At 36.5% G+C, this 19374-nt stretch overlaps 1 protein-coding gene across 1 annotated transcript in view; it reads right to left on the bottom strand.

Moving 5' to 3' along the window:
- Window positions 1-19374, bottom strand: part of LOC127424631 (NPC1-like intracellular cholesterol transporter 1) — a 32526-nt gene that overhangs the window by 5358 nt on the left and 7794 nt on the right. The window contains exons 9-18 of the mRNA XM_051669985.1: window positions 18509-18774; window positions 18212-18301; window positions 6093-6283; window positions 4536-4663; window positions 4290-4419; window positions 4035-4093; window positions 3784-3934; window positions 3154-3385; window positions 2921-3034; window positions 2473-2635 (exon numbers count right to left, since the gene is read on the bottom strand). Of these exons, the coding sequence (XP_051525945.1) occupies window positions 2473-2635; window positions 2921-3034; window positions 3154-3385; window positions 3784-3934; window positions 4035-4093; window positions 4290-4419; window positions 4536-4663; window positions 6093-6283; window positions 18212-18301; window positions 18509-18774 (1524 nt within the window). The remainder of the gene's footprint in view (window positions 1-2472; window positions 2636-2920; window positions 3035-3153; window positions 3386-3783; window positions 3935-4034; window positions 4094-4289; window positions 4420-4535; window positions 4664-6092; window positions 6284-18211; window positions 18302-18508; window positions 18775-19374) is intronic.

Here is a 19374-nt window from a genome sequence, read left to right as displayed (position 1 = left end):
ATCGCGGGGGCACCTCGAAGCCTTTCTCGGGTTCTTAGCGGCTGGCCACGAGACGGGTAGCGTCTGCTTCCTGCAGAGGGCTCCACGCCGGAGCTGGGCCACGGGGGCGGGCTGTGGCGGAGCCGGTGTTGTTGCTGCAGGAGGACGCCCTTGGCGACGAGCAGACAGGGTGCGGGGTCTTAAGCCGCGCCGGGGCAGGATATGTTGTATAACCTCCGTCTGCTTCTTCACCACCGAGAACTGCTGGGCAATGTCCTCGACAGTGTCGCCAAACAGGCCAACCTGGGAAATGGGGGTGTCAAGGAACCGTGCCTTGTCTGCTTTTCCCATCTACCCTCGGGCAGTTCTTTTAGCGCCTTGGCTTGGTGTACTTGCAGGAGAGCCATGGCGTGCAGGGCTCTAACCGTCAGGGATGACGTAAACCTACAGGCCCTGGACGGGAGCACTGCGAGCGCCTTGTCCACCTGGGGGATCACCGAATACCCCCAGCCACTCCGCCATTGAGGGTAGCGAAAGGGGTGGAGCTGAAAGACCGGGACCGGGCAGTAAAAGGTGCCTCCCACAATCTTGTCAGCTCCTCATGCACTTCCGGGAAGAAAGGAACGGGGGCAGGGCGTGGCCTTGGGCGGCGCCCCGTGCCCAGGAACCGATCGTCGAGCCGTGAGGGTTCAGGGGAGAGTGGAGGGTTCTACTCTAGCCCGACGCTCGCGGCCGCCCGGGAAAGCACGTCCGTCATTTCTGTGTCGGCGTGAGGCTGGGCGACCATTCCCGAAGAAGGAAGACAAGCCGAAGCCTCTGCGTCAGACTGAACGAGCCCGCTCTCCGATGCTGCGCTCGATAACTCATTGTCTTCCGCAGCTCCGAACGAGAAGTTGAACTCGCGCTGAGACGAGTCGCCGGTCTCTTGCGAGAGCCCGATCGGGGCAAGCGAGCATGCTGGGGAATGGGAGGTCCGTGGGGGGATACCCGGCAGAGGTGGTCCCATTGATGTCCCCAAATCGCCCCCAGTGCTAACCGACGTGGCCTCAAACCCGTAGGTAGACGGACCGGTGCTTTTCTCACGAAAGCAAGCCGCGACCGCAACGTTGCCATGGTCATGTTCTCACAATGAGGACATGACTCATCCACGAATGATGTCTCCGCATGGGCAGTGCCCAGACACGTAAGACAGCAATCGTGGCCATCGGAAGCGGAGAGATAGCGACTGCAACCAGGAATAACACACAAACGGAAAGGCATCTTTAAAAAGACGCGTCTTTAAAAAGACGTTCCATGTGTGCCGCTCTTTCAGAAAGAAAATATACTCTTTTAGAATATACTGTTTTAAATGTTCTGCCGAAATGCTCAGGGGCGTTCTCTGCAAACCACAGATGCAGAGGGGGAGAAGCCGCTGAAATGCACTGTAAGATCCAGCAGAGAGAGGTGAATGAACTTTGCGGGTGAATTCAGCTCAATGAATAGAACCACTCGGCTCCGAAGAGAAAATCTGAATGAGTGGTTGCATACCAGCTCCTTTTATACCCGTATGTCTTGGGGAATGGCATGCAAATTCCAATTCTCGCCAATTCTCACTGGCCTTTTTTCAAAAAAGCAGAGGTGTTTGGGGCTCCCAAGATTGACACTCACTACATCGACACAACATCGAATGAGTGACAGATAGGGAAATATTGTTATCAAATCTTCCCACATTTCATGTTTAATTCAGCAAGTGGTGTCCAATTTTTATTTGTATAGCACTCTTCACAACACATTGTTTCAAAGCAGCTTTACAGAAAATTATGCTGTAATAGAAAAAGATACTGTAATGTCTTAAAATCCTCATTGTGTGGTTTAAATGAATAATGCAATTGGATATCACAACTTAAACATTATTGTCTTTAGGCCCCCAGTGAACAAGCCAAAGGCAACTGTGGCAAAGAACACAAAACTCAATAAGATGCTGGTTTATGGAGATATAAATAACCTTGGGAGAAACCAGATTCATCTGGGGGAGCCAGTTCCCCTCTGGCTATGAGGGGAGGAAAACAAAAAAAAAAATGTCCCGTGCACTTTTAATCCAGTTTTGTAAATTTAAATGTCTCACCTCTTTGCTGCCAAGTAAAATAATATTAAAATAATAATATATAACAAATAATATAATGTTAACAATGTTAAAAATCACAGCTGATATTGCTGCCGGTCCATTTGTCTTACTGGACGTCGAAGAGCAAGTCGAGCACATTGCATGTTTATGACTTGTATGACACATTGTGTGTTCTACTATATACCGCATATTTTTAGCATTCCATGCACATGAAAAATGTGCATACTACAGCATGCACAGTATTCATACTGCATACTGCAAAAATAATAGTATAGTGTACCATAACAAACATTCCATTATAGCTTTGATTATAGTTTTGAGCATCCCTGACATTAAGATTGTATGTTTGTGTGTTTGTATGCACGCTTTCAAGCATGTATGGAACATACCGAAGAAACTGAGGAGCACAGGCAGAAATATGAGGCCATGGGCCATGCCGAGCAGAGTGATAACTAGATTTAATCTGAAGAAGAATATCTGAATGAGCTGGGCCTTTGCAAACGCCAACACCACAATTCCAGGTAGGTTGGTCATTGCAACACCAGCAAACACCTGGGAAAGAGAACGTGCACTGTCATTTAATGGCACAGAAACTGCACATTTGTATGCCAAACAGATGCATGACCAAGCTCATGACTATAGTCTGACAGTCTGCAGTACAATTGTTTTTCTCAGTAGTTGTGTCTTGCTTTCCAGATAAAATATCTAAACATCCTTCATCTTTCATCCTTCCTGAATATCAAATTTAATCTTATGGTTTCTTATGGTCTTCAATGGCTCTACTAATTAAGCTAATGATGACTTGCATTGTGCCATCTTTGCAATTATAGTACTCACCGCACTGCCCATGTTTGCTGTGGCCTCCTTTGCTCTTTCAACCTTTGTGGGACGAATACTGAGAGCAAATGAGCGTGTTATATGAGATACAAACTCTACTGATATGCCAACAGCCTGAAAAAAAGAGACAGTAGCATGATTAGAATGTGACTACCATATAGCATCATTAAGAACCTTCCACCATTGTCATTGGTTTTATGAACTGCAAACATGTGCTTCTCCGACCTACTCACCGTCACAAGATTGATGAGTGACACAGCATTGAAGTCGATTCCCCACAGTGTCATGACACCAACAGTATCCACAGTGATCATGACTATGGTGAGCAGGTTTAGAAAGCCTGACTTCAAGTCCATACCAAGCAGGATACAACACACAACGAACGTGGGGAGCAGACACATCCCGATGTTGAACAGACCCTCATTTACAATGGTCAGGTACTGTTCGTAATACACGTACATCACACTGCGTAATGAAAGATCAAAGAGTCAGAGCATAGAAATTGATCATGACACAACAATGGAAATTCAGGGGTCACTTTGCTTATACATGGGACTCAGAGATGGGGCCCTGCATTACATTGGTACTAGGAAATGGGGTCTCACTGCTTGGGGCCCCGGGAGCCCCGGTAATCCTGCCCTGATTGTTAAGAGATCTAAGGTTCATTGAGTTTAGCTGACTCCTGTACTATACAATGCTTATAGATATTATTTTGTAGTAAATAAAATAAAGTAGCTCAAGGACAGATGTTATTATTCAATGGTGGTATATGCACTCATTATCTCTTCATATCTTATCACGATGAAGAAACTGCAAAGGTGAGGATGGTAAATACAGGATGATAAGCAAGAAAGGACACTTACGTATAAGGGAAGACCTCAAAGTCAGGAGAGGTGCCAGGGATTTGCCTCATAGTCCGTGTGATGTTGTAGGCCAGTTCTCTTGCCTTGTTCAGGGCTCCAGTGAACTCCTGGGAGTTAACCAGAGGAGTGTGGTAGGCCATGAACCGAGAAGCTAAAAATTGGAGATATGTCATGATTAATTGCGACTGGAATCGCAGCACTTGCAAATATTGTGTATGCAAATGTTACACATACAAATTCATGTATCTCACCTATTATTTCCCCAGTATTATTATCCCTAACCACTGCTTTGTCATAAGCTCCCAAGCCACTGGATATTAAATGAAAAAACAAAGTTTTTAGGTTTTAAACCTTTTTGTCAGTGCACTATATTTTGGTGACTGTGACCATGAACATGTTTTATTCTGAACAATACTATATATTTAAAGGTCTTGTTCAGTCCTTCAGGTAACTTGGTTTACAAATTGGATAATCTGTGTCACAGAGCAATTTATTTATTTTTTTACCCTTTTGGACACTGTAGGTCAGGTCTGTTGGCAAGGAAGTCTGGCAGGAACCTGTTAAACTCCTCAACATTTGGCCGCAGAACTCCATTTTGGGGTGCACTCATACACTTCTTTGTACACACAAAGGCACCTGCTGTCCAAGAAAGTTTATGTTTGGTTTTATTAGAATGTTGCAATGAATCAAAACACAGAATTTAGATTTCAACATTTTGCGGTTTTTGACCTGATAAAAATAAAAACACTTACTCTCATTGGCAGCACAAAATTGTCCTACGTTTGGGCCGCTGGTATAGAGACGACAACATTTGGATCCAGGGTTCAGCCAATCAATGAAGTCATCCACCCAGGAGGCTGGTGGGATAGCCATGTAAGATCTAGAGCAATCAGGTACATGGTGATTTTACAAGTGCCTTAGATTCTAAAGTTTTGAGATTAAATGGAAAATGTTGCATTATAGACATGTGCAATGTGACACCCTATAATTATTTTATAATGGCAGAGGCTATTTGCACGAAGTATAAATAGCAACAAAAAGCATCTTCTTTACACTAAGTCTAAATAGAGGCAGATACTATTTTCACTCCTAATTAAATATTACTACCATACAGTATTTGGGTTCACTGCAGTGTGTTTGTTGTTTAGAGTCCCACAGACACCCTACACCAACCCCTACCACTAAACCTAACCCTAACCTTCCCTAACAAAATTAACCATGGCTTTAATACAGTAACCATAGTAGCAACATGGTATTTTGTGGTAAGATCATGGTAATCACAAAATTAAACATGGTTACTATATTAACACCATATTACTGTAGTAATGTATAGTTGCATGAAAACTATGGCTTCCGTCCAAAAACATGGTTATTACAATATTACTATAGTAAAACATGGTTAATTTTACCTGGAACAAATCTTTCCCTCAACTCCCTGTCCTTCACCTTGACCAAATCACTGTGAGGAAATCAACCTTTATATTAATTTTTTATTTATTATTATAAGTAGGATTAAAGGAACTATTAAAAGTGGAGCTAGGAAACAGGATGGGGAAAAAGTGGAACATAAGGCGGATTTGAACCCGGGTCGTCCACATGAAAAAAAGCACATCGGCACTATCATTACACCCCACACCACTGCAGCAAGACAAGGAGTGTAGTTTGTCTTCAAATTCTGTGTTTCCTCCAGACTATTGGAGTGCAAATAGCAGTGCTGTCTGGCAGGTGCTATTCACACCAAGTGCAAATAGTCCCTCCATTTTCAAATTTTGATTATATTTTAATAGTTGGATTTATAGTTTACACTATTTTTACATGGACTACCTGTCAAAAGACACACCTACTCATTTCCTTTGTTGTAGAATAATAGTAAAGAAATGTTAAAAAAATTAAAACTATCTTATATTTAGCTTCTTCAAAGTAGCAACCCTTGGATTACAGTCAATTTTGCACACTTTAGACATTGTCTGAATTATCATTCTATCCACCTTGGTTGCTTTTATACAGTTTTAAATGGGTTCTCACTTGGTGGCTGGTTTTCCTTCACTATCCAACTGAAGTTATGAAATGCAATTTATACATTAGCACAATTTTGTCTACAAAACTAATTTCAAGCATTTAAGCATAAGCCTTTAGATTAAATGGTCATGAGAAATACATTCTGTCTTAGAATTTATATATCTTAATCTGTATTGTCTTAGTTTGATAAAAGATTAGAGTAAGCAACAAAAGGGCAAATTGATAATGTTTTGTAAAAAGGCAAAAAAGTCTAGCGATATCATAGGATGGATATATACAGTAGTGCTCACCTTTCAGGGTACTCAGTGGCGTATCGGATCTTCTGGGTAAAAGAGAACGGGTCACACCCCACACTAGAACACACTGCGTTTATGCCTTCCAAGCTGTTGAAGTTGAACCCTTTGGTCGTAATAAAATACGTGGGCACACCAACCTCAAAATACTTATAAAGGTATGCAAAGTAGTCCAACATGTAGGAGTCCTGATAATAATCATAGAGGAAGAGATGGAGGCAACACTAATTATAATTGAATAATTGGATGTTTGTTTGTATTTTACTAATTACTATTTTGGCAAAGTTAAAGGGACAGTTCACACAAAAAAATTAATTCTCTCATCATTTACTGACCATTATGCCATCTCAGATTTCCTTTGCGGAAAACAATATCCATCAAAAACTTAATTATTCCAATTTTTTTAAGGATATTATTATATCACTACGGTGGCCCAGAAGTGCACAACACAACTACATTTAAAAAGCAAACAAAAGTTCACAACACAAAGAAATCAAGCCACAACACAAATAAATTAAGCCACAACACAACTAAATGAAGCCACAACACAAATAAATGAAGCCACAACACAAATAAACTAAGCCCCAACACTGCACAACACAAATAAATTAAACCACAACACAATGAATTTAAGCCACAACACAAATAATCTGAGCCACAACACAAATAAACTAAGCCACAACACAAATAAATTAAGCCACAACACAAGCAAACTAATGTTGGGCCTCATGTATTCAGATAGAAGACAAAGGCAGGCCTAACACAGTCGTAAAACCTAACTCAGGCCCCCACATAAATCATAAATCTTATTGATAAAAACCGCGCCAAAATCAAACAAAGGGAGTCCAAAACAGACTACAAATCCCATGAAGCCTTGCTCACTAAAGGATCGAACTCTCAACTCCTATTGGATGAGGCACAACAGAATGTCCCTCAACCATGACATCATCAGGAGTAGAAATACCTCTGAAATGCTTCCGGGATTTGCTTCCAGCGATGAGCTGTGTAGATGCAGCTCATCGCTGCTCTCAGGTGCAGCCTCGTGGCACAAGGAATTAACGTCCGACTTGAAACTGTGGCCATACAATCTCCATCTCACTGGACGAGTTGAGATTACTCTGTATTCCACCAAACACTCTAATGGATCCGAAGGAGACCGCCGAGCAATCTGCATCTTCATCCGTTTGCCTGCAGAAGTAAAGAGAAAAGATTTCTCTTCCCTCTTCAATCAAGTCAACGTCGCTGATTTCTCCGCCAGCCCGCCGAGAATCAGCAGCTGTACCGCCCGCGGACAGAGCGAGGAAACGGCCTCCCGTCATCACCCGAGCCTTGAGGAACCGAGTCTGAGTTAAAGGACGGATGAACACACATTCTGCATCCTCATGCGATTCAAGTAAGAGGTTTACGTCTGGGCAGAGATAGAATATTATAGTGTGTTATTCTTGTGTTTCAAGGTTATTGCTTGTACAGTTTACGGACCGCCATGTCCGCTCATTATTAATACTCAGGGTATTAATTATCATGAATTCGATTTGCTGTATTGTGGACCAACCACAATGGACTGTTGTGCATTTCCGCCATCGCGGGTGAGACCGGCACACTGAGTTTATCCATTAAAGAATCAAAGACCGCGGGACGTTTTACGAGCCGTCCACCGTGTCTCTGAGTGATAAACTAACAGCTGCTTCCTTTCCCACGATCGCGAAATCGGCTTTGGGGCCGTCACTTTATTTTCTCTTTCTCTCGTACTAACCACACACACACACGTGCGCGCGATCCCTCACAAACATTCTTGCACACATTTTTGGCTAGTAGATAGCTTCGTGATAAAGCTCAGCTTTGTCCCTAAGCTATCGTACAAGCGGATACACGCGGTAACTGGTAGACGCCATTGACTGGTTTCTCTCCGCCCACATTCGCGGCCATATTCTCTGGCCGGAAGTCTTGCGTGACATACTCTCCACGAGAGTCACGTCCGCCATTTTGTGTGCGTCCCTCCTTACACACACACACACACACACTCACTCTCACACACACCCTCATGTGTTATAGGATTATTTTGATTTCCATATCTAATCATATCACTGTTTAGTTTGTAGTTGTAAGTCGGAAGTTTATTAACTGCATTGTATTAATTATTAATTGATATTACTGCATAAATAAACTTTGTTATATTACACAGAGAAGTGTTTTGGTTTGTTTTGCATACACCTGTGTCATGCTGACAGGATGTCAGTGCTCGGATTCAAGCCTTCATTCATTATTTATTTTTCCCGAAAATCGATATTCTTCGGATGTCGATTTTCCTAAGAAAATAATCTAATATTGAGACTGTTTTACTATCTGGTTACTAGTCCCTGATTCCAGGGTGGTGCCCCGTCAATGTTAATCCTTATTAATATTCTATTGATTTTTGATAATTGATAATTATCTTTGATGATTGTTGAATCTGAATGATCAATAAGCTAGTGTTAATTTTAATTAATGTTTCATCGATGTTAACAATTAACGATTATCTAAAGGATTAGAAAAGCTAACATTGATTCTCATCAATGTTCTATTGATTTTAAAAATTAATTAATTAAAGCCACAACACAAATAAACCAAGCCACTACACAAATAAACTAAGCCACAACACTACACAACACAAATAAATTAAATCACATCAAAAATAAATTGTCACAATACAATATAATTAAGCTACAACACAAATAAATTAAGCCACAACACAAATAAACTAAGCCACTACACAAATAAACTAAGCCACAACACTACACAACACAAATAAATTAAATAACATCACAAATAAATTAAGTCACAATACAATGTAATTAATCTACAACACAAATAAACTAAGCCACAACACAAATAAATTAAGCCACAACACAAATAAACTAAGCCACAACACTGCACAACTCAAATAAATGAAGCCACAACAAAAATAAATGAAGCCACAACACAAATAAACTAAGCCACAACACAAAAGAAATGAAGCCACAACGCAAAAGAAATGAAGCCACAACACAAATAAATTAAACCACAACCCAAATAAACTAAGCCACAACACAAATAAATGAAGCCACAACACTATACAATACAAATAAATGAAGCCACAACACAAATAAACTAAGCCACAACACAAATAAATTAAGCCACAACACAAATAAACTAAGCCACAACACTGCACAACACAAATAAATTAAACCACAACACAATGAAATGAAGCCACAACACAAATAAATGAAGCCACAACACAAATAAACTAAGCCACAACACAAAAAAAATGAAGCCACAACACAAATAAATTAAACCACAACACAAATAAATTAAGCCACAACACAAATAAAGTAAACCACAACACAAATAAATTAAGCCACAACACAAATAAACTAAACCACAACACTGCACAACTAATTGAAACCACAACACAAATAAATTAAGCCAATACACAAATAAATTAAACCACAACACAAATAAATTAAGCCACAACACAAATAAAGTAAACCACAACACAAATAAATTAAGCCACAACACAAATAAACTAAACCACAACACTGCACAACACAAATAAATTAAGCCACAACACAAATAAATTAAGCCACAACACAAATAAACTATGCCACAACACAAATAAATTAAACCACAACACAATTAAACTAAGCAACAACACAAATTAAACCACAACACAAAGAAATCAAGCCACAACACAAATAAATGAAGCCACAACACAAATAAATTAAGCCACAACACAAATAAACTATGCCACAATACAAATAAATTAAACCACAACACAATTAAACTAAGCAACAACACAAATTAAACCACAACACAAATAAACTAAGCCACAACACAAATAAACTAAGCCACAACACAAATAAATTAAACCACAACACAACTAAATTAAGCCACAACACAAATAAATTAAACCACAACACAAATAAACTAAGCCACAACACAAATAAATTAAACCACAACACAAATTAAACCACAACACAACTAAATTAAGCCACAACACAAATAAACTAAGCCACAACACAAATAAATTAAACCACTACACAAATAAATTAAGCCACAACACAACTAAATTAAACCACTACACAAATAAATGAAGTCACAACACAACGTAATTAAGCTACAACACAACAAAATTAAGCCACAACACAAATAAACTAAGCCACAACACAACTAAATTAAGCCACAACACAAATAAATTAAACCACTACACAAATAAACTAAGTCACAACACAAATAAACTAAGCCACAACACAACTAAATTAAGCCACAACACAACTAAATTAAACCACAACACAACTAAATTAAGCCACAACACAAATAAATTAAACCACAACACAATTAAACTAAGCAACAACACAAATTAAACCACAACACAACTAAATTAAGCCACAACACAAATAAACTAAGCCACAACACAAATAAATTAAACCACTACACAACTAAATTAAGCCACAACACAACTAAATTAAGCCACAACACAAATAAACTAAGCCACAACACAAATAAACTAAGCCACAACACAACTAAATTAAGCCACAACACAAATAAATTAAACCACTACACAACTAAATGAAGTCACAACACAAATAAACTAAGCCACAACACAAATAAACTAAGCCACAACACAACTAAATTAAGCCACAACACAAATAAACTAAGCCACAACACAAATAAACTAAGCCACGACACAACTAAATTAAGCCACAACACAAATAAACTAAGCCACGACACAACTAAATTAAGCCACAACACAAATAAACTAAGCCACGACACAACTAAATTAAGCCACAACACAAATAAACTAAGCCACAACACAAATAAATTAAACCACTACACAAATAAATAGTCACAACACAACGTAATTAAGCTACAACACAACAAAATTAAGCCACAACACAAATAAATTAAGCCACAACACAAATAAATTAAACCACTACACAAATAAATGAAGTCACAACACAACGTAATTAAGCTACAACACAACAAAATTAAGACACAACACAACTAAATTAAACCACAACACAAATAAATTAAGCCACAACACAACTAAATTAAGCCACAACACAAATAAATGAAGTCACAACACAACGTAATTAAGCTACAACACAACGAAATTAAGACACAACACAAATAAATTAAGCCACAACACAACTAAATTAAACCACAACACAACTAAATTAAGCCACAACACAAATAAATTAAGCCACAACACAACTAAATTAAACCACAACACAACTAAATTAAGCCATAGCACAATGACATTAAGCCACAACACAACTAAATTAAGCCATAGCACAATGACGTTAAGACACAACACAACTAAATTAAGCCACAACACAAATAAATTAAGCCACAACACAACTAAATTAAGCCACAACACAAATAAACTAAGCCACAACACAAATAAACTAAGCCACAACACTGCACAACACAAATAAATTAAACCACAACACAATGAAATGAAGCCACAACACAAATAAATGAAGCCACAACACAAATAAACTAAGCCACAACACAAAAAAAATGAAGCCACAACACAAATAAGTTAAACCACAACACAAATAAATTAAGCCACAACACAAATAAAGTAAACCACAACACAAATAAATTAAGCCACAACACAAATAAACTAAACCACAACACTGCACAACTAATTGAAACCACAACACAAATAAATTAAGCCAATACACAAATAAATTAAACCACAACACAAATAAATTAAGCCACAACACAAATAAAGTAAACCACAACACAAATAAATTAAGCCACAACACAAATAAACTAAACCACAACACTGCACAACACAAATAAATTAAGCCACAACACAAATAAATTAAGCCACAACACAAATAAACTATGCCACAACACAAATAAATTAAACCACAACACAATTAAACTAAGCAACAACACAAATTAAACCACAACACAAAGAAATCAAGCCACAACACAAATAAATGAAGCCACAACACAAATAAATTAAGCCACAACACAAATAAACTATGCCACAATACAAATAAATTAAACCACAACACAATTAAACTAAGCAACAACACAAATTAAACCACAACACAAATAAACTAAGCCACAACACAAATAAACTAAGCCACAACACAAATAAATTAAACCACAACACAACTAAATTAAGCCACAACACAAATAAATTAAACCACAACACAAATAAACTAAGCCACAACACAAATAAATTAAACCACAACACAAATTAAACCACAACACAACTAAATTAAGCCACAACACAAATAAACTAAGCCACAACACAAATAAATTAAACCACTACACAAATAAATTAAGCCACAACACAACTAAATTAAACCACTACACAAATAAATGAAGTCACAACACAACGTAATTAAGCTACAACACAACAAAATTAAGCCACAACACAAATAAACTAAGCCACAACACAACTAAATTAAGCCACAACACAAATAAATTAAACCACTACACAAATAAACTAAGTCACAACACAAATAAACTAAGCCACAACACAACTAAATTAAGCCACAACACAAATAAATTAAACCACAACACAATTAAACTAAGCAACAACACAAATTAAACCACAACACAACTAAATTAAGCCACAACACAAATAAACTAAGCCACAACACAAATAAATTAAACCACTACACAACTAAATTAAGCCACAACACAACTAAATTAAGCCACAACACAAATAAACTAAGCCACAACACAAATAAACTAAGCCACAACACAACTAAATTAAGCCACAACACAAATAAATTAAACCACTACACAACTAAATGAAGTCACAACACAAATAAACTAAGCCACAACACAAATAAACTAAGCCACAACACAACTAAATTAAGCCACAACACAAATAAACTAAGCCACAACACAAATAAACTAAGCCACGACACAACTAAATTAAGCCACAACACAAATAAACTAAGCCACGACACAACTAAATTAAGCCACAACACAAATAAACTAAGCCACGACACAACTAAATTAAGCCACAACACAAATAAACTAAGCCACAACACAAATAAATTAAACCACTACACAAATAAATAGTCACAACACAACGTAATTAAGCTACAACACAACAAAATTAAGCCACAACACAAATAAATTAAGCCACAACACAAATAAATTAAACCACTACACAAATAAATGAAGTCACAACACAACGTAATTAAGCTACAACACAACAAAATTAAGACACAACACAACTAAATTAAACCACAACACAAATAAATTAAGCCACAACACAACTAAATTAAGCCACAACACAAATAAATGAAGTCACAACACAACGTAATTAAGCTACAACACAACGAAATTAAGACACAACACAAATAAATTAAGCCACAACACAACTAAATTAAACCACAACACAACTAAATTAAGCCACAACACAAATAAATTAAGCCACAACACAACTAAATTAAACCACAACACAACTAAATTAAGCCATAGCACAATGACATTAAGCCACAACACAACTAAATTAAGCCATAGCACAATGACGTTAAGACACAACACAACTAAATTAAGCCACAACACAAATAAATTAAGCCACAACACAACTAAATTAAGCCACAACACAAATAAACTAAGCCACAACACAAATAAACTAAGCCACAACACTGCACAACACAAATAAATTAAACCACAACACAATGAAATGAAGCCACAACACAAATAAATGAAGCCACAACACAAATAAACTAAGCCACAACACAAAAAAAATGAAGCCACAACACAAATAAATTAAACCACAACACAAATAAATTAAGCCACAACACAAATAAAGTAAACCACAACACAAATAAATTAAGCCACAACACAAATAAACTAAACCACAACACTGCACAACTAATTGAAACCACAACACAAATAAATTAAGCCAATACACAAATAAATTAAACCACAACACAAATAAATTAAGCCACAACACAAATAAAGTAAACCACAACACAAATAAATTAAGCCACAACACAAATAAACTAAACCACAACACTGCACAACACAAATAAATTAAGCCACAACACAAATAAATTAAGCCACAACACAAATAAACTATGCCACAACACAAATAAATTAAACCACAACACAATTAAACTAAGCAACAACACAAATTAAACCACAACACAAAGAAATCAAGCCACAACACAAATAAATGAAGCCACAACACAAATAAATTAAGCCACAACACAAATAAACTATGCCACAATACAAATAAATTAAACCACAACACAATTAAACTAAGCAACAACACAAATTAAACCACAACACAAATAAACTAAGCCACAACACAAATAAACTAAGCCACAACACAAATAAATTAAACCACAACACAACTAAATTAAGCCACAACACAAATAAATTAAACCACAACACAAATAAACTAAGCCACAACACAAATAAATTAAACCACAACACAAATTAAACCACAACACAACTAAATTAAGCCACAACACAAATAAACTAAGCCACAACACAAATAAATTAAACCACTACACAAATAAATTAAGCCACAACACAACTAAATTAAACCACTACACAAATAAATGAAGTCACAACACAACGTAATTAAGCTACAACACAACAAAATTAAGCCACAACACAAATAAACTAAGCCACAACACAACTAAATTAAGCCACAACACAAATAAACTAAGTCACAACACAAATAAACTAAGCCACAACACAACTAAATTAAGCCACAACACAACTAAATTAAACCACAACACAACTAAATTAAGCCACAACACAAATAAATTAAACCACAACACAATTAAACTAAGCAACAACACAAATTAAACCACAACACAACTAAATTAAGCCACAACACAAATAAACTAAGCCACAACACAAATAAATTAAACCACTACACAACTAAATTAAGCCACAACACAACTAAATTAAGCCACAACACAACTAAATTAAGCCACAACACAAATAAACTAAGCCACAACACAACTAAATTAAGCCACAACACAAATAAATTAACCACTACACAACTAAATGAAGTCACAACACAAATAAACTAAGCCACAACACAAATAAACTAAGCCACAACACAACTAAATAAAGCCACAACACAAATAAACTAAGCCACAACACAAATAAACTAAGCCACGACACAACTAAATTAAGCCACAACACAAATAAACTAAGCCACGACACAACTAAATTAAGCCACAACACAAATAAACTAAGCCACGACACAACTAAATTAAGCCACAACACAAATAAACTAAGCCACAACACAAATAAATTAAACCACTACACAAATAAATAGTCACAACACAACGTAATTAAGCTACAACACAACAAAATTAAGCCACAACACAAATAAATTAAGCCACAACACAAATAAATTAAACCACTACACAAATAAATGAAGTCACAACACAACGTAATTAAGCTACAACACAACAAAATTAAGACACAACACAACTAAATTAAGCCACAACACAAATAAACTAAGCCACAACACAACTAAATTAAGCCACAACACAAATAAATTAACCACTACACAACTAAATGAAGTCACAACACAAATAAACTAAGCCACAACACAAATAAACTAAGCCACAACACAACTAAATAAAGCCACAACACAAATAAACTAAGCCACAACACAAATAAACTAAGCCACGACACAACTAAATTAAGCCACAACACAAATAAACTAAGCCACGACACAACTAAATTAAGCCACAACACAAATAAACTAAGCCACGACACAACTAAATTAAGCCACAACACAAATAAACTAAGCCACAACACAAATAAATTAAACCACTACACAAATAAATAGTCACAACACAACGTAATTAAGCTACAACACAACAAAATTAAGCCACAACACAAATAAATTAAGCCACAACACAAATAAATTAAACCACTACACAAATAAATGAAGTCACAACACAACGTAATTAAGCTACAACACAACAAAATTAAGACACAACACAACTAAATTAAACCACAACACAAATAAATTAAGCCACAACACAACTAAATTAAGCCACAACACAAATAAATGAAGTCACAACACAACGTAATTAAGCTACAACACAACGAAATTAAGACACAACACAAATAAATTAAGCCACAACACAACTAAATTAAACCACAACACAACTAAATTAAGCCACAACACAAATAAATTAAGCCACAACACAACTAAATTAAACCACAACACAACTAAATTAAGCCATAGCACAATGACATTAAGCCACAACACAACTAAATTAAGCCATAGCACAATGACGTTAAGACACAACACAACTAAATTAAGCCACAACACAAATAAATTAAGCCACAACACAACTAAATTAAGCCACAACACAAATAAACTAAGCCACAACACAAATAAATTAAACCACTACACAAATAAATAGTCACAACACAACGTAATTAAGCTACAACACAACAAAATTAAGCCACAACACAACTAAATTAAGCCACAACACAAATAAATTAAACCACTACACAAATAAATGAAGTCACAACACAACGTAATTAAGCTACAACACAACGAAATTAAGACACAACACAAATAAATTAAGCCACAACACAACTAAATTAAGCCACAACACAATTAAATTAAACCACAACACAACTAAATTAAGCCACAACACAAATAAATTAAGCCACAACACAACTAAATTAAGCCACAACACAAATAAATTAAGCCACAACACAACTAAATTAAACCACAACACAACTAAATTAAGCCATAGCACAATGACATTAAGCCACAACACAACTAAATTAAGCCATAGCACAATGACGTTAAGACACAACACAACTAAATTAAGCCACAACACAAATAAATTAAGCCACAACACAACTAAATTAAGCCACAACAGAACTAAATTAAGCCATAGCACAATGACATTAAGACACAACACAAATAAATTAAGCCACAACACAAATAAATTAAGCCATAGCACAATGACATTAAGACACAACACAAATAAACTAAGCTACAACACAAATAGATGAAGCCACAACACAAATAAACTAAGCCACAACACAAATAAATAAAGCCAGAGTTAATTTCTTTGTGTTGTGAGTTAATTTCTTTGTGTTGTGAGTTAATGTTGTGTTGTGAGTTAATTTTGTTGTGTTGTGGCTGAATTTATATGTGTTGTAGCTTGATTTCTTTGTGCTGTGCTTTGATTTCTTTGTGTTGTGAACTTTTGTTTGCTTTGTAAATTTCATTGTGTTGTGCACTTCTGGGCCTCCATAGTTTGTCCACAATGCAAGTCAATGGGGTACAAAACTTTCAAGCCCCCAAAAAAGAACATAAAGGCAGCATAAAGGTAATCTACACGACAACTGTTTTTGGGTGAGAAACAGACTTCCTCGTTCTTGACACATGCAAAGAGCGTGTGTACAGCATTCTGCACATGCGTCAAGCTTGAGAAAGTGTAATCGAGCTTCTCTCATGAACCCACATAGGAGACTGCATATGTCAAGACTTATAGTGAAAAAGAAGAAACATTTTGTTCTTTTTCACCTAAAACGATCATATCACATTAGAAGACATGGACTAAGCCACTCCAGTTGTATAGATTACCTTTATGCTGCCTTTATGTCCTTTTTGGAGCTTGAAAATGTCGAACCCCATTGACTTACATTGTATGGACAAACAGACATCCATACAATGTAAGTCAAGAGAGAATGATGAGAGAATTATAATTTTTGGACTAACTATTCCTTTAAATTGGCTTGATATGCTGTTAATGTACAAACTTGAATTATTTATTTATTTTTCAAAATCTTTAACCTGAGACCAAATTTTAAACTGTAGCTCCTTCCAAAGATTTCAAGCAATGTCGACCAAACTTGGCACAGCCCATGTATATTACACTTTTTTATCATTAATTAGACTAATAGTTATCCCGTGTCCAATCAAGCAAGAAAAAAAAAAAAAAACTGTAGTAGTCTTTAAGGCATTAAAACCATGCTTCTAGGCAAGGCTTTTTCAAACCAACATTCAAAGTTTGTCTTTTTCTAAAACTGTTTTTTATAATTGGCATTGTATTTTTTTAATTAGCAGTGTACTGTAATATTCAATGAATTTCTGTACTTACAGATGGCATAGCCAGTTCCTGATTCAAACCCACTTTTACATGGAACAACAGGAAAATAGAGGCAAAGAACATCGCAAGGAACAACACCATCTGAAAGAACATGACGGGATATGAAACTATAACTCATTTATAAGATGTAAAAAATAAACAAAGAGTAACAGGACTGAACGTCACCCTAGTTATCCACATTTATGATTAGACAAAGATTTGCAGTGATTATGTCAAAATTTTTGGTCTTTAGTAAGAGATGTTACATAAAACTCTATTAATTCTCTCACTGTTAATGAAGGAACATACCACTATTATCCTGCTGACAGGGTTTAGAAGTGCAGGGGCGTAGTATTTTTTCATTAAAGGGAGCAGGATGCCCTGGTTAGGTTTGGATGGATGTGGGGTTTTCACAGTAACACAACAAGCTATCTCACAACGGTTTGCATCCTGTCGCCGGGCATCAAGCGAGAGCAAAGCCACAAAGGCAGTCATCTGTAGCATGAAGTCCATGAGCACAGCCAATGCTGCATACAGGGCAAACGACTTCACAGCAGGCATAGTGCTCAAACCACCTGAGAGAGAGAATGCACGAAGAGAGAATGATTCACCTGTATGTATATAGACAGAATTCATCTGGTCCCATCGACTGCAATATGTATGACTCATTCAGGAGTAATGTACAGTGGGGTCCAAAAGTCTAAGACCATATTTGAAAAATGGGGATTTTTTTTTTTTCTAAAGCAGGAAATAAACAAAGTTTTAGAATTTTGAAAAAGAAAAAAAAGTGAAAGTTATCCTAAAATCAAGACAAAATATATGAGATTCTGTACTATTACTAGGTCACTAAACAAATGAAATACATTTGTGGCCATGTTTAATCCTTTGTACAAAAGGTTGGATTTTCTTGCTTCCATTGAAGTTCTTAAGAAAATTCTCAAATTATGCTGGGAAAACACAGATCATCATATTTGGCTCATAATAGAATTTGTATGAAAAAACAAAAACAATTATATAATTAGAAAAGAATGTGATAAAAAGCATTTTCACCAGTGGTCTCAGACCTTTGGACCCCAAGGTACTTGCTGAAATGACATGTTATTGTCTGTACATGAATCATTTCTGTCCTTAATTAGGATGGTATAAATCTGTTGCTTCATTTTTCTGCTGACATG

Source organism: Myxocyprinus asiaticus, chromosome 33 (genome assembly GCF_019703515.2).
Source record: "Myxocyprinus asiaticus isolate MX2 ecotype Aquarium Trade chromosome 33, UBuf_Myxa_2, whole genome shotgun sequence".
NCBI classification, from domain to species: Eukaryota; Metazoa; Chordata; class Actinopteri; order Cypriniformes; family Catostomidae; genus Myxocyprinus; species Myxocyprinus asiaticus.
Note: the sequence above shows the minus strand (reverse complement) of the source record. Positions and strands in the feature narration are given on the sequence as shown.